This window comes from Papio anubis, chromosome 17 (assembly GCF_008728515.1).
Source record: "Papio anubis isolate 15944 chromosome 17, Panubis1.0, whole genome shotgun sequence".
NCBI classification, from domain to species: domain Eukaryota; kingdom Metazoa; phylum Chordata; class Mammalia; order Primates; family Cercopithecidae; genus Papio; species Papio anubis.
Genome location: NC_044992.1, coordinates 57,632,371 through 57,657,270, shown reverse-complemented (window position 1 = coordinate 57,657,270; position 24,900 = coordinate 57,632,371). Strand labels below are relative to the sequence as shown.

At 41.9% G+C, this 24,900-nt stretch overlaps 1 protein-coding gene and 1 pseudogene across 17 annotated transcripts in view; both read left to right on the top strand.

Moving 5' to 3' along the window:
- CEP112 (centrosomal protein 112) overlaps window positions 1-23,161 on the top strand; it is a 551,317-nt gene extending 528,156 nt beyond the window's left edge. For 10 of the 17 annotated variants that reach the window (XM_031657704.1, XM_031657702.1, XM_031657710.1 and 7 more), the window contains 2 exons: window positions 17,654-17,755; window positions 21,552-22,106. In XM_031657704.1, coding sequence (XP_031513564.1) covers window positions 17,654-17,755; window positions 21,552-21,629 — 180 coding nt within the window. In that variant the 3' untranslated portion in view covers window positions 21,630-22,106. Of the gene's footprint in view, window positions 1-17,653; window positions 17,756-21,551; window positions 22,107-22,732 lie in introns of those variants that run through there. The other 7 variants (XM_031657708.1, XM_031657706.1, XM_031657712.1 and 4 more) reach the window with 2 other exon arrangements.
- Window positions 14,454-15,679, top strand: LOC103878924 (annotated as a pseudogene).
- Window positions 23,162-24,900: the final 1,739 nt, after the last annotated feature.

Genomic DNA, 24,900 nt, shown 5'->3' with positions numbered 1-24,900 from the left:
CTCTCCTAACTTTCATCTCATCTCTAGGGCCATTTCTGGTCATTCCCTGCTTCTGCTTCCTTCTCCTGCATCCTAAATGTGGAAGTCCCTTATAGATGAGCCTTGGCTCCTGGGACATTCCTGTTCTCCCCTTTCCCCTTCAGAGAGCTCTTCCATTCCCAGGGCTGCAGCTTCTTCTTCTGGCCTGTGATTCTTGGGTCTCTAGTCCTGCTTTTCTCCTGAGCTCCACTCGCATATTTCCTCATGAATGTCTCCTCTGCTTCTCAAACTAAGTACATGCAAACCCCCAAACATACCTTGTGTCCTACCCACACCCAGACCAACTCCCTGTACTGTACCCATTGCCTTGTCTCTGAAGGGACATCACCCTTCTTCTAGGCACATGGCTGAAGCATATATTCTCATATAACTCATCTCTTGTTTCTATTCTACGAAGACAGGTAATTAATCAGCTTCTATTTTATGACCTTCCAATAGCCGTCACCTGAGATCAGATTAGGAGTTCCTCACTTTCCTAGATCACTCCAGCAGCTCCCAGCTGCCCCCCTGAATCCCAGAATCTCCTGTCCTGAGATTTCATCACAATACTTCCAGATCAATCCTCTTCCCTTCTCCACCTGCCAGTAATAAATGGGCACAGTACAGGGTTAGATGTCAGGTTTCAATCGTGGTTCCAGCAGTTAACGCACTGTGAACCTATTTCCTTCTCAATGAAGTGAGTAGATAATGTCTGTCTTCCAAATTGTGTGTAAGAATTAACTAGAATCATCACAGCATGTAAAAGATTATGCATCAATTGCTTAATACAGTATCTGGCACATATAAGGTGTTCATAATGTGGGGTTTTCTTTGCTTTTTCTATTTTTTACTACATTCCGTCTCAATTTGTTGATATAACCTTTACTACCTTCCATAATTTCAAGGTGCCACCTACCTATTCAGCAACAACTTTGTTCAGCCGTTTACTCATTAAAGCAATATTTACTAAGCATTTGCTATGTTCCGAGTGCTCCAACCTTACTTCTGCGTACAAATTGTAAATATCAGGGAGACTCCAAAACCCCCATGAGCCTCCCTGAGTATCAGCCTTATTCTGTAGGTCTTCTTGGGTCTTTTATTAGCAAAGTCAGTTATAAACCTCAAGAGTCTTTCTCCACCTACCCTTTGGTTGGGGTTTTGGTCCTTTGTTGATGAAAACTACCTTTTTTAGGAAGTCTAGCCCCAACCAAAAAGGCCTAGTCACCCTCTTTCTGAGAGGAAAGTCAGACATGATAAACAGAAGTGAAAAACACCCTATCCCTCCCCCAGGTTTTCCCCAAACGCTTTCAGGGATGTACCTTGCAACACAGAGAAGGTGCTTCCTGCCAACTTGTTTAAACTTGGTCCTCCAAATATTCACGTTCTTCAACACGTACCTGTCCAGACTTTCTACATTCAGCCTTTCTCATCCCATGCCTATAGAATTGCTGAACTGTTCAAACTGCTTTAGGACCTGTACCAGCTCTTCTTTGAAAGAGTGGAGTATTCATAGTATATATCAACCTAAGGAAAGAAAACATATTAGGAATGTTATTAGTAAGAAGAAAAACATTAGAAATGAGACCAAAATTATATATTCTAGCAAGAAAGGAGCTGGCATTTGGTTTTAGAAGAAAAGAGGTGTGAGTCATTGACTATCTCAACCATATAAAAAGTCTGATAGTGAGTAAACCAGAGAAGCACAGAGGAGGAAGGAACATGATGAAACCAACTCCCCTCCTTCGGGGTGAATCTCTAAGATCCCCTTTGATCTCAGCAGCCCTGTAGGCCCTGGTGTTTGCCTCCGACTTTCTCAGCTTTGAAGCCAGCCTACTTATTAATAGCCACTGTGCTGATTAAGAACTGCAATACTGAGATGACAGAATCTTCTCTTTGTCTTTAGGGAAAGCGTGTGTGATGAGCTTACTCTAGACATTCTGAAGACCTTGTCATTTTGAGACAAAGACTGACTTAACACCAAAGGTTGTAAGCTCTGTCTGATTCGTTCATTCATCAGCAAATATTTATTGTGTTGAGTTGCTACCATGTGCCAGACACCATGCTAAATGCTGAGGCCGTAGCAGTCAGCAAAACGAACACAGTCCCTACCTAGTGGAGCTCAGTCTAGTTGCAGGGGTCAACCAACTTTCTATAAAGGGCCAGATAACAAATGTTTCAGGGCTTGTGAGCCATAAGGTCTCTGTCAAGACTACTCAATACTGCCATTGTCATGAGAAAGCAATCACAGACAATAAGTAAACAAATGAGCATGGCTGTGTTACAGGAAATCTTTATTTACAGAAACAAGCAGTGTGCCAAATTTGGTCTGCAGGCTGAAGTCTGTTGACCCCTGGTCTAACAGATGCGACACACATAAATGTAAGTGAATATTTTGCATATTCTGTGTTGTGTCAATTCAGACCATTTGGGTTGCAAGGGACAGAAAATCTAACCCAAGCTGAAAAATCCAAGGACAGGGCTAACTTTAGGTACGGATGGATAAAGGGCTCAGTTTATTTTTCTCCACTTCTCAGTTCTTCCCCTGGATTGCCAAAACCCTCAGTTCACTTCTTACTCCGTGGTAGCAAGACGGTTGTCACAATTCCAGAATGACATCCACGGGGAAAGTCTGGTGGATGAGAGAGTCTGCATCCTTTGACTATCAGTGACTCTGATTACCTGGACTTGAATCATGTTCCCAGGCCCTAAATAGTTATGGCTCCAGATAATGTGATGTGATGATTGCCTTAGGATCCTGTCACATACTCTACCCTTGACCCTTGGGTGGGACAGAGAATGGGAGAGGGGTAGATTCCAGTTACCAGAAAACTGGTGAATAATGCTGGAGTAAATGCTGGAATGAATGCTGCTGAATAAAATCTCCGCTACATGTGTCTTGTGAAATTCTAAATGAGTACCTCCCAAGGCCACATTTATTAATAGGAGCTCTGTAATATGGTTTCAGCTTTGCCATCTCCATCAGGAAGTAAAGGGTACTGCTGATATGCAAAATACTGTCCAAAATTTTAATATTCACATGTTTATTTTATATCACAACCTCAATTTTTTTCCCTGTTACCAGCATTTTATTCAGTTTAGTCTATGCTAGAATATAAATACATAACAATATGTCCTTTCTTGTCATGGGTTGTCTTTTACATAACTAAAATTTGTGGCTAGCAGTTTATATAACAAAAGAAAGCTAAATCTGCCAATTATCAGAAAAGAAGCAAGGTTATAGGAAAATAATACATTTTATATGAATTATAAAGGACAGTTACAATGAAAATCCATTACTCTCCTCTCAACCCAATTTTACAAAATGAAGTCAATATGTATTATTCTGTGAATTGCTAGGGGTACATAAACACTGTGGCCCATTCAAAAGACAGCAATCAAAGACAAAATGTTATCTTCATGTCATGTACAGTTCTTAGTTCTTTACTGGAGCTGAGCTTCCTTTCATAGTCGTCTTTAGGTGGTGGTAATTTGGCAAGATTTTCATCAAGAAATCCAGCTGTAGTGTCTGGGGCTGCGGTCGCTCAGCCTGCACCCGACGAAGGCAGTCTGCACCATAGATCACCATATTCTCAGGGATGACTTCAAAAGTATTTAGGTTACAGCAAGCCCCAGTGAGGCAGCCACTTGTCAATATTCCATTTCTGCCTACATATGCTTTTAATTCAGTGACATTATTATCTCCCATTTTCATGGCTTGGGAATGACAACCAACTTCAAGCACATTATTGGTGCCAATGATCATAGGTTTTGGTTCTGGATCTTCAGTGTCAGGAGTGATATTATCCAAGGGAGCATTTATGATAAGGGCCTGTTCTTCCATTAGGTTCCCTTTGCCAATCACTATTGGCCTGGCTTCCGCAATAATTCGTGCTTTAGGATGGATCACTGTCTGAGCTCCTCTTCTGAGTCTTTGCTGCCATGGTACGGCCCCAGTGACAACCTCAATCTTATTCAGAATTTAAGTCTTTGATTCATGAACAAATTCAGACAGTTTATTAGTAAGTTTCTGGTCTTCGACTGTCTTACCCATTTTCTGTCTTTTCTCTGTGTGTGAATCCTTAGAGGTAGACTTACCAGACCCCTGTTTTCTTTTTGGTGTCAGAGAATCTTTTGAACTACCTGAAGCTGGATTTAGAGCATCTAAACCTAATTAAAGTGCTAGGTTTGAACCGTTCACTCATGCTAAAGCCAACTTTCTCTCCATGGGATCAGAAAATGGTCCTGAAAATATAACCCTTTCCAGAAACTAGTTCATGCCACCCTTCAAACAATAGAGGTCGGCAACTGCTTCCTGCATCACCACCCCCTTGGCTTGGAGTCCCAGGCCCGTTAAGCAGCAGGCTTCACTCCCTTGCGGTGGAACGGTTCCTATGAACAGGGAACGGAGGACTCCTATTGCGCTGCGTGCTTACTTTGAGAAGACGCCAGTTAGAATAAAGAACCTGAAGAGGAAATGGTATTGAAGAAAGGGGGGAAATGAATATTTTTAAGATCGTTAAGAAAATTGCAGTTATTTTTACATTTTCACTTTATATTTCAGAATCAAAGCACATGAGCTCTGCAGCAGAGCACCTTTCTTAAAATGGATTTTTCTTGGCAGTTGCTGTGGCAACACATGGTACCTTAACCCCAATAAAAATGGAATTTCTTAGAAGGCGGTGCATTTTCTCACCTGTACTCCAGCATTTTTTTGGCATCATCTTTTACTAGTATTTCTTTCATTCCTATTCTTTTTTTTTTTTTTCTTTTTGATGGAGTCTCACTCTGTTGCCAGGCTGGAGTGCTATGGCACAATCTCGGCTCACCGCAACCTCTACCTCCTGGGTTCAAGTGATTCTCCTGCCTCAGCCTCCCAAGTAGCTGGGACTACAGGTGCGCACCACCACGCCTGGCTAATTTTTGTATTTTTCATAGAGATGGGGTTTCAACATGTTGGCCAGGCTGGTCTCGATCTCCTGACCTCATGATCCACCCACCTCAGCCTCCCAAAGTGCTGGGATTACAGGCATGAGCCACCACGCCCAGCCCTCATTCTTATTCTTGAAACCAAAATATACTCATTCCCCTAAAAAGCCTATGCAAAAACACTGGCTGCATAGAGGCCCATCCTTCAGAAACATCCTCCACATTCCTGTTTATGTTACATCTGATCCCTCCCAGCAAGCCTCCTTCCTGTGCCCAGTTCCTGCCCACCTCCTCTGGCCCTTCGCCACCCTTCAGAAGCCCTGTGTCTTTTTGCCGCACTCTTCTTACACCAGGTGGCCAATTGCAGTGCCTGCCCTTGTCCACCCTCCCTCAGACTACATGCCATGCTCCGAAGTCACCTCTTGTTCTCCCTCCCCTCCTCCTGCTGGCTTCAGTCTCCCCACCAGTCAGACTCACTTTGCTTAACACATTCTGCTAAGCCAGGCATTCAGAGAACAGGTTCTGAATAAACTAATCCACAATGAGTAGAAGTATGTGTTATTTTCCCTTAATCCTCCTATGTGTTGGTGAAAATCCAGTTGGAAAGAGTTTTGAGCTGAGATCCTTCCCTTAAATTAAGTCATTTACAGTGAAGCAATGGTTCCCCACCTGTGGGCCAGAGTTACTGACAAGGATCTGAGAAAATCCGTATGCACACTGCTATACAATGACTGTTTGTGTCCCCTCCCAAATTCATGTGTTGAATCCCTAATCTCCAGTGTGATGGTATTTGGAGGTGGCCTTTGGGAGGTAATTAGATCTAGATGAGGTCATGAAGGTAGGTGCCCCATAATGAGATGAATGCCTTTATAAAAAGAGAAAGAGAGACCAGAGTGCGTCAAGGAAAGGCCATATGAGGAGGTCCACATACACATTGCTATAAACTGGAAGCAGGAGGAGAGCCCTTGCCAAGAACCTGGCCATGTTGGCACGCTGATCTTGGACTTTCAGCCTCCAGAACTGTGAGAAATACATGCTTATTGATTAAGCCGCTCAATCTATGGTATTTGTTATAGCAGCCCAAACTAAGGCACTCACCAGCCATTGTTGGTAGCCTGGATAAACAGGCACTACTGTTTTTCAAATGTATATGGATTGTTTTAAATTATAAAATCTAAATTCATTTAAAATTGATTATGAATTCATAGGAGCTTTTGGTAAGGTACTTTCTCAATCCACAGATACTAAAAAATACAAAAACATTTCAATGGAGGCCTCAATTAATCATTAATTTAAGCAAATAATTTGCTATAAGGATTTCTAATGTTGCAAATAATTGGAAATAGTAAAGTCTAATGATAGAGAATTGGCTAAATGGAATATGTATAAATATAATTCATACTATATACATAATATAATGAAATATATATAATAAAAATCTCTAAGTCATATAATGATAACTAATGTTTACTGAACATTTATTATGTGCAACTCTTATACAAATTTTACAGGTATTAAATCATCTAATCTTCACAGTGGCCTTGAAAAATTATTTTCCTGATAAGGAAACTGAGGCACAGAGAAGTTACTCTTTCTGGGAGCACACAGATTTAAGGGCACAACTCAGACCCAGCTCCAGACACACCAGTTCCAGCGTCTGGGCTCTTAACCCCTACACGTTATTAAATCAAAAGGTTACAAAACAGTCTGTCCTTTCCTACTGGACGGCTCTATTAGGGGATATTACCAGACACCCCTCAGTTCCAGACACTCTACAATGATTGATAAAATATAAAAAGAGATCGCATTGTGGTTTTGATTTGCATTTTCCTGATCATTAGTGATGTTGAGCATTTTTGGCCATTTGTATACCACCTTACACTCTCAAGAATGGCCATAATCGACTGGGCGCGGTGGCCCACACCTGTAATCCCAGCACTTTGGGAGGCCAAGACAGGCGGATCACCTGAGGTCAGAAGTTCAACACCAGCCTGGCAAACATGGTGAAACCCTGTCTCTACTAAAAATATAAAAATGAGTTGGGTGTAGTGGTGGTGCACGCCTTAATCCCAGCTACTCGGGAGGCTGAGGCAGGAGAATCACTTGAACCTGGGAGGCAGAGTTTGTAGTGAGCCAGATCATGCCACCGCACTTCTGCCTGGGCAACAGAATGAGACTTCACTATCTCAAAAAAAAAAAAGAAAAAGAAAAAGAGGGAGGGAAGGAGGGAGGGAGGGAAAGGAAGGGAAGAAGGAAAGAAGGAAGGAAAGACTGTAATAAAAAAATAATAGATGTTGCTGTGGATGCAGTGAAAAGGGATTATGTCTGCACTGCTGCTGGGAATGTTAACTAGTACAGCCACGATGGAAAACAGTGTGGACATTTCTTAAGGAGCTAAAAGTAGAACTATCACTTGATCCAGCAATCCCACTACTGGGTATCTACCCAGAGGAAAAGAGGTGATTATATGGAAAAGGTACTTGCACATGCATGTTTATGGCAGCACAGTTTGCAATTGCAAAAATGTGGAACCAACCCAAATGCCAATTAATCAATGAGTGGATAAAGAAACTGTGGTCTACATACAATAGAATACTACTCAGCCATAAAAAGGAATGAATTAATGACATTCACAGCAACCTGAATGGAGTTGGAGACTATTATTCTAAGTGAAGTAACTCGGGAATGGAAAACCAAACATCATATGTTCTCACTCATAAGTGGGAGCTAAGCTATGAGGATGCAAAGGCATGAGAATGACACAATGGACTTTGGGGGCTCAGGGAGAAAGGGTGGGAAGGGGGTGAGGGATAAAAGACTACCAATTGGGTTCAGTGTACACTGCTCGGGCCATGGGTGCACCAAATTCTCACAAACCATCACTGAACTTACTCATGTAACCAAATACCACCTGTTCCCCAAAAACCTCATGGAAATAAAAAATATATACATAAAATATATATATTTATAGAGAGAGAGAAAGAGAATTAGAAAGATGTATTTTTTTTTAATCTTGGCTCACTGCAACCTCTGCCTCCTGGGTTCAAGCAATTCTCCTGCCTCAGCCTCAGCCTCCCTTGAGTAGCTAGGACTACAGTCGCTTGCCACCAGGCCCAGCTAATTTTTTTTTTTTTTTTTGTTTGGTATTTGCAGTAGAGAAGAGGTTTCACTGTGTTGGCCAGGCTGGTCTTGAACTCTTGCCCACCTTGGCCTCCCAAAGTGCTGGGATTACAGGCATGAGCCACCGCGCCCAGCCGGTATTTGGTATTAAAAGCAAGACGAACATTTCTGTGATGTAGAAACAGAACAGAACCTGAGTGGTGAGTGAGGCCACAGCCTCCAGGTACTGAGCCCAGCAGCAGGCAGAGGCAGCTGGAAGGAAACCTGTTAGGGATGACAGGGGCTAAAAATGCTAGAAGTGCTCCTTGCCAGGAAAGTGTCAGGAGCCTGGGTTGCAGCTTGAAAGTAAGGGCTGGTGTGGGGCCCGTTCTTGGTAATGAAGCTGGTGCCTGCCACATTCAAGGCTATGACTTGTCTAAAGGGGAGTCAGTTGGCCCCAGCACAGCCTCATCATGAAGGCCTGGCCAAACTCCCTCTCCCTGGGTGCCTAGATCTGCACCCTCCCTGACATCACTACAGAGCAGGGACCCCCAATATCCAGAGGTCCAGATGGACACAGTGGCAAAACCCCACACAACAAGAAAGAAGAATCAGAGAAAAACAAGAACCATCCTAATTCACAGGGCATTGGTGAATGAATTGAAAGAAAGCAAACACGTCTAGTATTCCAGAGGCCAGGTGACTCTGGAGTTGCAGGTTAGGAGGTGAATAGGGCCAGACAGTACAGGGCCTTGATGGCCATATACAGGATATTAATTTTGATCTTAAAGGTTGAGCAAATTCTGCTTGAAAAGCAAAACCAACATACCAATATTGCAGTCATCCAGGTGCAAGATGGATGTATTGAATGTATTCTGGACTGGGATGGTTCCAGTGGCAAAATGGAAAGATTCAGGAGATAACATCAATAGAATTCTTACGTAGTTTCCTTTGTTCTCTGCTAAACTGACCCCAGAAATGCTTGTTGGGCTTTGTAAAGTAATATTAGGCACACTTTTTTTTTTTTTTTTTTTTTTTTGAGACAGGATCTCGTTCAGTTGCCCAGGCTGGGTACAGTAGCACAAACATAGCTCACCGCAGCCTGGATCTCCTGGGCTCAAGCGACCCTCCCGCCTCAGGCTCTCAAGTAGCTGGGACCACAGATGCATGCCACCACGCCCAGCAGATTTTTTTTTTTTTTTTTTTTTCCAGTAGAAATGAGGTCTCATTATGTTGCCCAGGCTGGTCTTGAACTCCTGAGTTCAAGCGATACTCCTGCCTCAGCCTCCCAAAGTGCTGAGATTAGAGGCATGAGCCACCACACCTGGCCTCAGACACACTTATTTTCCTGAACTGCTTCACCCTTACCTCAAAATGTGACAATAAATGACTATGCAGAGACATACAAACAACTACTGTAGCACAAGCCAGTGGCAATGCAATAGGAGGTTCCTCTTTTCTCAGCTCCTCAAAAGACAATTCTGTGTTGGGTACATTGGAGCTTGCAATAAAATAACTCGCATTTGAGGCCTGTGCCTAAGCTGATTGCACAGAGCTGTACATTTCAATCTTAGTTTTTGTTTCATTGTAAACAAGATGACATATTTGACATGATTTTGACATATGGACATGACTGGTTGATACAGTGTTTGTTTGTTTGTTCTGAGACAGGCTCTCACTCTGTTGCCCAGGCTGGAGTGCAGTGGGGCAATGTTGGCTCACTGCAACCTCCACCTCCTGGCTTCAAGCGATTCTTCTGCCTCCGCCTCCTGAGTAGCTGGGATTACAGGCGCCTGCCACCATGCCTGGATAATTTTTGTATTCTTAGTGAAGACAGGGTTTCACTGTGTTGGCTAGGCTGGTCTTGAACTACTGACCTCAGGTGATCCACCAGCCTTGGCCTCCCAGAGTGCTGGGATTACAGGCATGAGCCAACACGCCCAGTCAGTACAGTGTTTTTTTGAATAAAAACATCATAAAATATGTTTTAGTTCTCCCTTCGCTGTTTTTAATGAAATTACAGATTTTCGAGGCTCCCTTTTTCCAATATCACTTTGAATTTTTATCTCTAGGGACCCCTTGGCTCAAGTCAACTGCACATTCCATAGACTTTGTAGTCTCTTATTTATGCAAATGAGCATTTGTCTGATTACCCATGATTTCAGTTTTACTTGATTGGAACGTGAAACTCTAGTTAGGGGTGGTCTTGGTCTTCACAGTTTACTTTAAAAGTTAGGGGAATCATAGTGTCAGTGCCACGCCTTGGAGGGAAGAGCAGGCAGATTGTTGCCACGGAGCAGGGCACAGCCTGTTAGTCACATGGGCACTGTGTTATAAAGACCCCATTTCCACTCAGCTTACAGGAGTCTTATTACTAATTATAGAAATGTCATTATCACAATGTCCTGAGTGAGTTTCCTAATTTTATTTTGCTAAGGGAAAGAAGATGAAGGAAGGTAGAGAGAGAAGTAACCGTGGTGGAGAGAGGGAAGCCCCTCTCTTTGGTGCGATATGGTTGAGGGACATGGAAGAGCACGTAATTATCCACAGTGCTTTTTGAGGATGGTGGGAATGGAGAGAGGATGGAAATGAGCCACAGCAGAACAGCCTTTGAATACCCTAGTGTTTAATAGACATCACACTGGTATAATAAGATACTTTATGCTAATGAATCTAATATTCAAATATAATAATAAAATACATGTATGTGTAAAAATTTTGATCTTGAATCAAAGCAATTGTGTGTCCATCAAAACCTTTGCTTAACTCCACTCAACCTCGTCTTGCTTCGTGGTCTGTTGTAAGGCCAGATTGTTTGGGCAGTTCCAAATTCATGAATAGTCCATAAGTAAAAGTTCTCATTACCTCATTGTTTCCCCTTAAACGCAGCCTGGGTCAGAGGTGGGGATAGAAAAGTAGTAGCAAAAGCCAGGCATGGTGGCTTATGCCTATCATCTTAGCACTTTGGGAGGCCGAGGCATGAGGATCACTTGAACCCAGGAGTTTGAGACCAGCCTAGGCAACATAGTGAGAAACTGTCCATACGGGGGAAAAAAAAAATTAGCTGGGCATGGTGGCACACACCTATAGTCCCAGCTACTCGGGAGGCTGAGGCAGGAGGATTGCTTGAGCCTCGGAGGTTGAGGCTGCAGTGAGCCGTGATTGTGCCATGGCACTCCAGCCTAGGTGATAGAGCAAGACCCTGTCTCTTAAAAAATAAAATAAAATAAAAATAAAATAATAAAATTTTTTAAAAGGCCAGGCAGAGTGGCTCATGCCTATAATCTCAGCACTTTGGGAAGCCAAGGAGGGTGGATCACCTGAGGTCGAGAGTTTGAGACCAGCCTGACCAACATGGAGAGAGCTCATCTCTACTAAAAATACAGAATTAGCCAGGAATGGTGGTGCATGCCTGTAATCCCAGCTACTCGGGAGGCTGAGGCAGGAGAATCACTTGAACCCGGGAGGCAGAGGTTGCGATGAGCCAAGATCACGCCATTGCACTCCAGCCTGGGCAATAAGAGCGAAACTCAATCTCAAGAAAAAAGGTCACAAGAATCAAGAGTGTTATATAGGAATATAAACTATTTCTTTCTCTTTTGTCATTTTGCCATATGACAAATTTACATGTGTCCTTCACTGGTTGGATTTTGAATATGTGCTTCTTTGGGGAATTTGTGGAACTTTCAGGTCAGACATGTATGTTGCATTTGTAGAGGTTTTCTCCAGTTGGTCATATATAAATCCATAGTAAGCTAAAATTTTAAAATCAATAGGAAGGTGTGGGGAGTCCTCTGGAACCAGTTGTTGTTTTCATGGTTGTCACTTTTTTAAAAAGATTGATGACTAGATGGATGTCTGGAAGCACTGCAGTTCAACGCCCCATCCCCTGGCCCTGGCCACTGTTGTGCTGGTGAAAGCACTAGAACGTGGTAGCAAAGACTCCGCTAATGCACTTGTCTCTGGCATTCTCTTCCCCCTGGGGTGGAAAAATCAGCTCAGCATTTAGAAGGATTATTTGAGAAACTGTAGAGCAAAGTGGACAATAATATGTGCTTGAGAGTCAGACTACCTGAGTTCAAATCATGTTTTACCACTCTGTGCTTCCCTCATTGGGTCGTCAGAGGATTAAGTCCATATAAAACATGGAGAGTCAACACAGAAAGTCCTCAGTAAATGTTTGCTGGTGGTAACTTTATTAACCTCATAAACAGAATGAAAACAGATTGGTTAAAGTTTTTCATGACTTTATTAAAGTAACAGGATTCAGCTTTATATAATGATTTTTAAATTCAGCATTTGAGCTTAAGGATTCAGGGTAGTAATATTTTCCCAGTTGACGGTCTCACTCATACATGAGGTAATTTCATATTTTCCAGAGGCTTATTTTAAATTCATTCAGATTCACTAAAATCACAAAAACAAAGAATAAAGGAGTAGACAGGAAGTATAAATGCACAAATCTTCAATAAATGTTGGAAAATGTAACTTCCGAATTTGAAAAGTGATGGAAGGAATAATGGTGATCAAAGAGCAACCTTGGACACACCCAATCTTCTACTCTCGATGGCCTAGCCTCCTACTAGAGAGAAACCATCATATGTGAATAGTGGGCAGGGCGGGAGGAAGGAGAGTCAGGAGAAACCAGCCACGAGCATGAACCAAAGGGCTTAAGTACTTGGCTGTGACCTCCAAAGTGGTTGAAAACTGAGGGACATAGGCCCCCAGAGCAAATGAAATCATAGATTTGGTCAAAGAGTAATGAAGACAACAAAACCAAATCATAGCTGTGGCCTGACCCCAGCTACCCCCACCACACCTCAACTCTCAGCAAATAGCTGGTTCCATTCAAAAATGAGGTGTAATTTTTCTTTTGGAAAAAGGAACTAGCATATGATCTTTGCTGGATTAAAAGAGAGGGGAAGAAAGAATGTAAGCAAATAATGTTCTGTATATCAAATGGAAAATTACAGGAGGAAAGTTCAGACTAATTATAGTTCTTTATAACAGCTCTTCACAGTGTCAAAGCATTCACAAAACACATTTAGACATCTCTCTCAAGGAAGATGGTGGAGGGCGATAGAGAAGTAGGAAAAAGAAGAGACATATTTAAAGATTATATAAGTCAACAGACAGATGAAAAGTGATCTCTCAGAGCTTAGGAAAAATGGTAGACAAAAGCAAAAGATTGAAACCATAGTAGAAGAACCAAAATAGAAAAATCATAACTAAAACCATCCAAGGAAATATAGTAATTAGGCTAGAGGCTATTATATAAAATGAAATGAAAATATAAAATAGATATAAAATGATAAGAAGAGTTTGGTGCAGTGATGCATGCATGTAATTCCAACTACTCAGGAGGCTGAGGCAGGAAGATCGGTTGAGTCCAGGAGTTGGAGACCAGCCTGGGCAACATAGCAAGACCCTGTCTCAAAATAAAATGATATGAAAGTAAAAGTAATAATAGAGAAAATGTATAATTATGGGAGATTGTCAAAGAAGAGCCAACATTCGCAAAGTTTTTGTCTCTGAAGAAGAGAACCAACAGGAAAAAAAATATATATGTATATAATAAAATACAAATAATCCTTCTAACAAAGGAACTTTTGTTTAAATAATGGAATGTAAAGGTAGAAAGGGCACACACAATGTCTCAGGAAAATTAATATAAAATAATTAGTATCAAAGCATTTCCCAGTGAAGTTAGTAAATGAAGGAAAAAGAAAACCATAGCATCCAAGCAGAAAAAGAAAGTTATATTCAACATGAAAAAAATCAGATTGGCCTCAAACTTTACCATGGCAATATGTAATACCAGAAAACACTGGAGAAATGTTCTGAGGGGCTCAAGTAATTCTCCCACCTCAGCCTCCCAAGTAGTTGGGACTACAGGTGCACACCACCATGCCTAGCTAACTTGATCTTTGTGTTCACAAAGTTATGAGAGAAAGAAAGTGGGATTGAAGCAGTTTTATACCCAGCAAAGTTGTCTTTTAAATGTAAAGGCAATGGATAGGCTTTGTTCTTTTTTTTTTACTGTGAATATACTTTATAATTTGTGTTTACAGTTGAAATTCTGGAAATTCAAAATCAACATCTTTGCCCATGAGCTTCTTATAAACACCAGAAAAAGTTTTGACCTTGTGTTCCGTATTGTTCTGCTGTGCTTTGTCCAAATGAACCTTTATGAGCTGGCTGCCATCCAGTTTCATGTGAGAAGACCAAATCCTCAAGGACTGCATTGTAAATGCAACCGAGCTAAGCCATCTCCAGCTTCAGAAGACCCTGGAAAATGCCAGAGTTGAACTTGCCTGGCTTCTCATCATTGGACTTCACCATCTTGGCACTCAAATGGAACATGGCCTTCTTGCTGAGTGCCAGCTTAGGAAAACAGACATTCTAAACAGTTAAGGATGTAAGAAATAGTGCATGCCCCAGTTCCTCCAGCTATAGCCATTTTCTGGTCCCTAGCGCAACCATAGCTGAAGAACAACTGCAAGTTGAATTGTTCATGAAGGCTGGCAGTGATGGGGTCAAGATTGGGAACTGCCCCTTCTCCTAGAGACTGTTCATGGTGCTGTGGTTCAAGGGAGTCACCTTCAGTGTCACCATCATTGACACCAAGAGGCAGACCGAGATAGTACAAAAGCTGTACCCAGAAGGGCAGCTCCCATTCCTGCTGTATGGCATGGAAGAGCACAAGGACACCAACAAGACTGAGGAATTTCTGTAGGCAGTGCTTTGCCCTCCCAGGTACCCCAAGCTGTCAGCTCTGAACCCTGAGTCCAACACAGCTGACCTGGACGTATTTGCCAGATTTTCTGCTTACATCAAAAATTCAAACCCAGCACTAAATGACAGTCTGGAGAAGGGACTCCTGAAAGCCCTGAAGGTTTTAGACAATTACTTGACATCCCCCCACCCAGAAGAAGTGGATGAAACCAGTGCTGAAGATGAAGGCATCTCTCAGAGGAAGTTTCTGGATAGCAATGAGCTCACCCTGGCGGACTGCAACCTGTTGTCAAAGCTCCACATAGTACAAGTGGTGTGTAAGAAGTGCTGGGGGGCCGGGTGTCATAGCTCATGCCTGTAATTCCAGCACTTTGGGAGGCCAAGGTGGGCAGATCACTTGAGGTTAGGAGTTCAAGACCAGCCTGGCCTACAAGTTGAAACCTCGTCTCTACTAAAAAAATAATAATAATAATACAAAAAAAAATTAACCAGGTGTGGTGGTATGTGCTTGTAATCCCAGCTACTCAGGAGACTGAGGCAAAAGAATTGCTGGAACCTGGGAGGCAGAGGTTACAGTGAGCCAAGATCACGCCACTGCGCTCCAGCCCGGGCAACAGAGTGAGATACCATCTCAAAAGAAAAAAAAAAAAAAGTACCGGGGATTCACCATCCCTGAGGCCTTCCGTGGCATGCATCAGTACTTGAGCAATGCCTATGCTCAGGAAAAATCTGCCTCCACCTGTCCAGATGATGAGATCAAGCTCGCCTATGAGTAAGGATCCAAGGCCCTGAAATAAGACCCTCTTGGGACTCCTTCAGCCCCCTCCATTTTCTCCACAAAGGCCCTGGTGGTTTCCACATTACTACCCAATGGACACACTCCAGAATGGCCAGTAGGCAGGGAACCCTGGAGCATTTGTCCCGGGATGGTGTGGGGAAGAGGGGATGAGGGAAAGAAATAGGGAGCCTGGGTGAGATTTTTACTGTGGGGTGGGATGGGTAGGACGACGTATTTCAGTAATAAAACACAGAATAAAATTTGTTTAAAAAGGGAATAGGGCGTGCATGAGTTGTTTTTAAAAGAGTTGAAACTCAAACTTCCAGAGCCAGTGTTGAGTGATAGAAAAAAAACAATAATCTATATATAACCCACGAACCCTCAATAAATGTTACCCTGAGGTCTGGTTTATAAAGCATGTGTTTTGCTTTGCATTTTTCCTTCGTTTGAGTCAGCTAACTGACTCAAAAGTGAGTAGCTGGAACTGGCTCACTTGGAAGTAAGTTGAAGAAGAGAAGATGAGAAAAATCAATAGATAGGAGAATCAACAGATATTTCATCAGCAAAGACTTTGCATCTGTGGGAGAGATCATATTTTATTATTTCTTTTTTTCCTTTAAGTATAAGTCACAGGATTATAGCATATCCCAAAAAAGGCACTTTGCCAAAAATTGAAAATTTGTATTCTAGAACAGTGGCCACAGGATTTTAGTAGGTAATGAAATGAATTGTTAAGCACATTTCTTCCTTAATTCAGTTTAGTGTAAGAAAAGTTGGGTCTTAAAGACTGTTCATTTTAAATTATCTTCAGCAAATTGATAGGCTTATCCAACTCAACTCAGTTGTGCACAATTTTCATAGTATATTGCCTATTTCCAGGTGTGTATGATGAATTACTTGGTATGATACACTGCAGCTCAGCTTTAATGTTTGGTTAAGTCACGCACAGCACATGCAACAGATTTTAAAAATAATTAATTCTATCATATCTCATAGTAGGAGGAAGAGAAATGCAGAAACACAGCTGGAAAAAGGCACCAATATCTACACATGCATATTCATGCCTCATCCATGCACATCATCCTGCTCAGGCATATTCTTCCAGAGGCTTTTCTTCTACCCTCTCACTCACTGCTTTAGCCTTGAGAGAGATGAATGGGATGAGCCACCAACCTGTTTTTTTTACTAGCCCAGTGAGCATCAGTTAGTTAAACACAGGCCTGATAGTATTCAGGAGGCAGAAGGGAACCAGGAACCTTCCTATGCCCAGTGCACTCTACCTGTCTACTTGTGTCAAAGGGGGTTGGAGACACAGCTATGCAGATTCTCCTTCATTCATGTCTTCATGATTATATGAATCACACTTAGTGCCCCAACTACCTGTCAGTTTGGGGGAGTAGGGATTTTTTTGGGGTTTTTGGGGACAAAGTCTCACTCTGTCGCCCAGACTGGAGTGTAATGGCTCGATCTTGGCTCACTGCAGGTTTTACCTCCTGGGCTCAAAGGATCCTCCCACCTCAGCCTCCCAGGTAGCCGAGACTACAGGTGTGCACCACCATGCCCAGCTAATTTTTATATATTTTTTAGAGATGCCCAGGCTGGTCTCAAACTCCTGGGCTCAAGTGATCTGCCCACTTCAGCCTCCCAAAGTGCTGGGACTACAGGTGTGAGCCACCACACCCTCAAGGAGTATTTTAATCAAAGCAGAGACATGCTATGAGTTGTCCTCAGATAACAGCTTGGTATGGCTGGAGTTCACATCCTGATCAAGGAGAGGCTGCAGGGCTAGCATAGTGGGGACCCTCATGAGTGAAGAGGAGAAAACAATTATTTTACTTATCATATGCTGAAAATTGTGTTCACAAGGATTTTAAAGAAAGTATTGTTACAGGGACTGTCTCTCTCAGAGTCACAGGGTCAGTCTGGGTAGCCTTTTCAGTTTTTAACTCTTCTTCTTATTTCATCTTTATTGTCTGGTTTCTGACCGCATGTAACAAACCTTTCATTGTGATGAACAGATACTATTCTGGGACTTCTTAAATTCAAAACAATCGTTTATGTGGTAAAAAGATAACGCTTAATTTTTTTCCAATTTAGATAACTTACATACGACAAGAATATGAAACAAAATTGAAAGGGTTGATGCCAGCATCCCTAAGACAAGAACTTGAAGACACCATTTCCTCCCTAAAATCACAGGTAATTACTAGAATCAAGGCATTTTCCAAGGATTAGGTGATATGCATACTCTGAAAAGAAACTTGCAAATAAATCTGATTCCAAATTGATGCCAGAAATCAATGTGATGTCATTGTATAACCTGCTACTCAGGATAAATTGTTTTTGTTTTTTTAAAAATTTTTTTCTTGTTTAATAACTCATTGTCTCAATAAGAATTTCTTTGAAGCACCCTTAAAATTGAGAAGTTCAGTCAGTTGTAACATCAATTCATTTACAGTCTACCTTTCAATATAGCCTCATTCTTTTATTCTTGGTTTCAGGTCCAAAATGCCATCACTTAGCATATGGCTGATTCCTCACTGTGTAGAAGTGCAAAGAAATTGAAAGCACAGTTATGTTAGAAGCACTTTTATTCTGGTGTATTTTACATGGTCGTTAGAGATAACAAGATACGTTCTATGTTCAAGGCAAAATAATGACAAGGTATTCAAACAATTAGGTTACATAGTTCTTGTTGAAATGTATGGTTCTTGGCTGGGCGTGGTGGCTCATGCCTATAATCCTAGCACTTTGGGAGGCTGAGGCAGGCAGACCTTTTGAGGTCAGGAGTTTGAGACCAGCCTAGCCAACATGGCAAAATCCCGTCTCTACTAAAAATACAAAAATTAGCTGGGCATGGTGGCCCGTGCCTATATTCCCAGCTACTTGGGAGGCTGAGGCAGGAGAATCACTTGAACCCAGGAGGCAGAGGTTGCAGTGAGCTGAGATCACACCACTGCACTCCAGCCTGGGCAACAGAACAAGACTGTCTCAAAAAAGAAAAGAAATATGGTTGGGTGCGGTGGCTCACACCTGTAATCCCAGCACTTTGGGAGGCCAAGGCCGGTGGATCACCTGAGATCAGGAGTTTGAGACCAGCCTGGCCAACAGGGTGAAACCCCATCTCTCCTAAAAATACAAAAATTAGCTAGGCATGGTAGTGCATGCCTGTAATCCCAGCTACTCAGGAAGCTGAGGCAGGAGAATCACTTGAACCTGGGAGGCAGAGGTTGCAGTAAGCTGAGATCGCACCACTGCACTCCAGCCTGGGTGACAGAGCAAGACTCCATCTAAAAAAAAAAAAAAGGAAAAGAAAAAAAAGAAATGCATGGTTCTTGATGCGGTTCATGATGTGAGAAAACTTCTAACATGTTTTTGCTACATACTTCTATATTGTTTGACTGTTTTACATATTGTTGGTATCATGAGAAAGAGTTTACATATTCACATTTCCAATACACTTTGAATTTTATTTTTATTTTTTTCATTTTTTTGAGATGGAATTTCACTGTCACCCAGGCTGGAGTTCAGTGGCGCCATCTTGGCTCACTGCAGCCTCTGCCTCCTGAGTTTAAGCAATTCTCCAGCCTCATCCTCTCAAGTAGCTGGGATTACAGGCTCATGCCACCACGCCCAGCTAATTTTTGTATTTGTAGTGGAGACGGGATTTCGCTAGCTTGGTCAGGCTGGTCTCGAACTCCTGACCTCTAGCGATTCGCCCACCTCAGCCTCCCAGAGTGTTGGGATTACAAGCGTGAGCCACCGTGCCCAGCCCACTTTGAAGTTTCAGACATATTTTTTCCTTGAGAAATTCCATAAAGGAAAGAAAGTATTTCTTTACTCCCTGTATCAAGTACTGTGCCTGGCACATAACAGGTGCTTAATAAATATATTTATGAATAAAATAAATGATTGGTTTGATGATATCCACGTTATCTATTTATAATATGTAAGATAACATGTGGAACACATTTTAGCTGCTCCTTTTATATTCCCCTAGTAAAAAGTCTCTAATCTGATAATGAAATGTTCATAATCTCAATCCATATGCTACTGTTTCCGATTGCTTCTATGGGCTATGAAATTTGCTCACGCCTGCATATAAAAATAAGTACTGGAGGAGAATGGGAACATACAAAGGATTAAGTAATCTTTATTTACATGAAAAGCTCCACTCCAGGTGTGGTTTACCCATTAAGTTTGTAGGTGAGCTACAGATAGTGTCAGCTAGGTAGGACCTGACGCCTTCAGAGGGGTTTTTTTAGGAAGAGGAAAAAAAAAAGAAATCTGATACCTACCTGCAGGGCTTCTGTTATCATTCATATCATTTCACTGTAATAAAAGCCACTTCAGCCTCCTAAAACTGCAGGCTGACCCAGAAAGAGAGTGCTGCCAGCTGCGATAGGGCCTCAGAGTTGGCAGCTGCACGGAGGAGTCACAGGCCATCCAGTGAGCAAATTTAGTTTGAAAGCACAGGTGCCTGTGTTTTTTGAGAATTGTTGGAATTCCGATTACAGAGTATGGTTGGGGGAGGGAAGTTGAATCAGTGTAATCCCTGCATCTGTCAAAATTATCAATTGTCCTATGGGTCACTTGAGCAATTGGATAAAATGAAGACGAGGGTGCCATACAAATCAGCAAAACCAGGAGGACCACTTTGAGATGCACCCATTTAGAAAGACTGTGTTTTCTTCTCTTTCAAGCACATTTTCTGTTCTGCCAGCTGTATTCTCTTGCATAACTATGTTTCGGGATCAACCGTTGCCATGGTTTCAGTTCAGACCAAAGACACAAGAATAAACAATTCTGAAACGATCAAATACCACTGACTCTTGATTACATTAAGCCATGGTATAAGTTAGCCCCAAACCATTTATATTGGGTTGTGTGAGGTACTTTTGAATCCACGCCTGATACAGGCATCTTTAATAGTATAGAAATGTATGCTTCACAATAATCAAATGCTTTGTAAGGTCTGATTGAAGAGAATATGCTAAAGAACGCAGTTTCCTCCAGCCCCCTAAGAATGGTGGTCTGGCGATTGTACCTGCTATGAGCTCTGCACTAGGTGGTTTCTCTAGTTGTTTCATGTCATCCTCATAACCCTGGGAAGCAGCTGTCATTAACCCTATTTCACAGATTAGGCATCAAGAGCTTAAGTAATTTTCCTAGAGCCACAAATGGCAAGCCAGGAATTGAACCCAAGTTGGCCTAACTCCAGACAAAGCTCAGGCTCTTTCCACTATGAAGTTCTGTCTCTCCAACCTCAGGGAATCCCTAGGATGGACTAAGGTTTCCAGAAAGCAGTAATTTTCTTTACACTTACTCACTCCTCCGTTCATTCAACAGCTAGTGAAACCAGCTACATGCCCAGCCCTGTAAAAGAAACTGGGGTAGAGAGACAGAAAAGTCATTCTTGCCCAAGAGAAGCTCTCAGGTTTAGGGAAGACATATGAAAACAAATACCCACAAAGCAGTGTGAGAAGTACCAGTAATAGAGGGGAGGAACACAGAGGAGGGGACCACTGGTTTTGCCTGGGGCTAGGAGGCGAGGAGCAGTTGGGGAGGAGTTGAACAATTCCACAGGAGAGATGACATTTAAACCAAATGGTGGAGAATGAATAGGAGACAGAAAGACAAGTGTTCCAAAGAGAGAAAATGGCCTGGGCCAAAGAGCCACAGAGTGAGAAAGACATGGTGTAGAAACAGCAGTGGTGGACAGGGTGTGAGGACAGGTAAAGCCACTGTGATGGGGGCAGGCCAGATCAAAACGGCACTGCAATGAGGAATTTGAACTTTATTCTGTCGTATCTGATGGATTTTCAATAAGGATGGGATGTGACCAAATGTAAAAAACACAACATTGACATTCAACAAATCCTCTGAGTTTTATCTAGGGAATTGTCTGAATTTAAATAAAATCTTACCATACTATTTGCACAATATTGACATGTAAGCCACGTCCATCTCTTCTCACACAAGATGTCTTTTCTAGGTTAATTTTCTGCAAAAGAGAGCCTCCATCCTTCAAGAAGAACTGACTACATACCAAGGCAGAAGGTACAGCCCATAAGCATGTGTTTCCTGATTAGTTAGTGTTGTGGCACCTGTGAGCCTCCTCGTTTGGCCTTTATCTTTATTAAAATGCTTGGACATAATACAAGTTTTGAAAAAGACTTGTTTTTAGTAAGCAGCATGTCTTTAAGAAGTCACCCCCCCTTCTCATCCTAGTGCTTAGTCTGTACTATCAGAACAAGATGAGAGAATCTGCTGGGCACGGTGGCTCACTCCTGTAATCCCAGCACTTTGGGAGGCCAAGGCAGGAGGATCACCTGAGGTCAGGAGTTCAAGACCAGCCTGGTCAACATGGTGAAACCCTGTCTCTACTAAAAATACAAAAATTAGCTGGGTGTGGTGGCACACACCTATAATCCCAGCTACTCAGGAGGCTGAGGCAGGATAATTGCTTGAACCTGGGAGGCAGAGGTTGCAGTGAGCTGAGATCATACCACGGCATTCCAGCCTGGGCAACAGAGCAAGACTCTGTCTCAAAAAAAGAAAGATGAGAGGATCTGCAGGGGCATGGCAAGTCCAGGCCTTACCTGGACAAGAGGATAAGACGTTGTCTTGAGGCCCAGTGATGGAGTGAAGGAGACACGATCTTCCTTTAAGATAGAGAGATGTTGCAATGCTTGCTAGGATAGCTCACATCTTCAAAGTCCTTTCCCCTAAGGGTTTGGCGTTGTTCTCCAGACCAGAATAGATCAGCAGCTCAGTGATCAAGCACTCACAGTGACTTGAGTACCCTCAGTGCTCTTTTTGGGGATGCATGAGACCTTTTGTAGTCCAAGGTTCCCAGTGACATCACTAACACAGATTATGTTTACCTCCTGTAATTCCATCAAACACCCTTCCTGTTTGTGCAGTGAAAGACTGAACTACTTATTTGGCTTTGAATTAAAAGGAAAGATCTTGTGGATCACACATTTTTCAAAAGATTCTGTTTGCTTGATGTCGGTAAGATTTGATCCCTTATAGATAAGCATAAATGATGAAATTTTGATATTAAATATCCTTTTCAACCCCTATCAACTTCTCCAGAATTGGAGCTTATTTTTTGACTGACATACCTGTTACACCTAGAGAAAGTCGTGACTGTGATTTTTTGGTTTACAGGTAACTGCACAAGAGAATGCAATGGATACAATTTCCAGGCTGCGCTGTGGACTTCTTCCAGCAGGTTTGAAGATTTGGATATTGTAAACTGTGAGATCAGTGGCATTTTTAAAATCCTTAAATGTAATTAAGATCATAAAAACATGCATCATTCATACGCTAGTGGGGTGGTTTTATTTGTGTCTGCCTAAGTTATCTTTTTAACATTCCTTTAATTCTGATTTTCATGTTTGTGTGCATTTGAGTATGTGCTGAGAACTGCTTATATTGGGCAAAGAAATGATTTCTTCTGATACGCCTTGTTAATCCTTTTGCATAGAATTTTACCAGTTGCGTACGATCAAAATCACGTTTATAGTATCATATCAAAAATTCTGACCTGTTTACATTGTTTTCATGTTCATGTTCATATATTAAAATATTATTTTGTACTTATCAGTTTTATTTCTACTTTTTATTGAACTTCATTTGCTAAAATAAATGTGACATATATATGGTATTTTTTCCCAGCAAATGCTAGCAATCTCAATTGTACTTCGGGAAAATATACCTTATATCATATCAACAATCAAATCCATAATTAGTGCATGAATTGGTGTTTAGGATAAAATTGCTGGATCATCTGATATCAGTCCAAGTATTTGTCTCATTGGTCTCCAATCACGTCCTGGAACCCTAGAGGCAGAATATGGTGTGACAATTTTAGATAGCTGCTGTGGTTTTATTGTTACTTTCTTGATCTGCCTTTTTATGGTGGTTGTTTTCATTATAATATCAATCGATGATCCTTAAGAAAGCCTAAAAAATGTGAGGTGAGGTTATGAGGACACGACACATTGGCAAGTAGCCACGGAATATGCTTTACTTGGTCCGGTTTGCATGTGGGCACCACATGGTGTTGCTTCCATGAGTGGATGGTGAAGTCTGGGTCCCTCTCCCCACCCAAATGCCCAGAGCTGTTCTGCGATGATTGGTCAACCCATTTGCCAAGGAAATTTTGAACTGCGGCGAATGAGTGAATGGATGCTCCAAATTCTTTCGACTGCATTGTGGTGTGCGCCATGGGCATTTTGAGCTCTCTAAAAATCTGGCCCATGGGCGGGGCTGTAATACTCTGGTTTACTGTAAAAGACACAATGTTTATTTACACTTTTTCAAAATTCTTTTCTCTTTCCCACGCCCAAGTCTGTTGTTTGCAGCCCAAGGATTAATTACCCCTTTTTGTACTGTAACTGAGCCACGAAGATGATAAGGAAGTAACAGGTTTTACAGCCACTTCCAAAGCCAGGGCGAGAATTGGCATAAACAGGACTGGGCTGTGGCCATCAGTAGGAGGCCTGGAATTCTTGCGCTAACTCATCTCTGTGGGGCTACTGGTAATGTTCAGATACCCTGACACCTCCTCCAGGAATATAAGTCTGTGACCTTTGGAAGATGAGGTTTTTCCTGCATATACAATAAATTATAGTACTGGTTTCAAGAATATTTAGGAAAAAGCAAAATCATTGCAGATGCTATTAAAACAAATGAGGATTATTGGTACTCAGACTATGATTTAGTCTGAAGGGAAAGATTCCTGCAGGATTCCTGTTAAGTACTTATTTCTGTACAGACCATGGAAAACAAGTTGAAGCTCACCAGATTTCATTAGTAAGGTTATGAGCTGCTCGAGGTGAAAATACTTTGTGAATTGTGTTGAATGCTGGCTTTGGAACTCCCACTCAAGACTATTTGTTTTCCATGAGTAAATATCAGTAGGTGTTTTGGAAGATTGCCTGCCATTCTTTCTTTTCCTTATTTCAAGGGTTATGAAATTACAAACACTGGTGAACCTTTGACATTACCCAGATCCCGTTTCCCTTCTGAACCATGTCATGTATGTCTGGTAGTAAAGGGAATGAAACTTTAGGTCATTTTGATTGGATGTGATAGGAATGGATAGTTGACACTAATGTCTTTGTGAACATTCTCTGATAAAGGAAGAGAAGAAAAATTGCATTTGGCATGTTTGAAATTCCTTACTGAGTTGAGCGGTGACTATAGAAATGGCTACTGGGAGAAAAAAACCAGTGCTCAGGAAATAAATTATAAACACCGTGCCTTATTATAAAATCATCTAAGATTCCATCCGTTCTTTTATCTGCTGGAAGGTCAATTGTTCATCACAA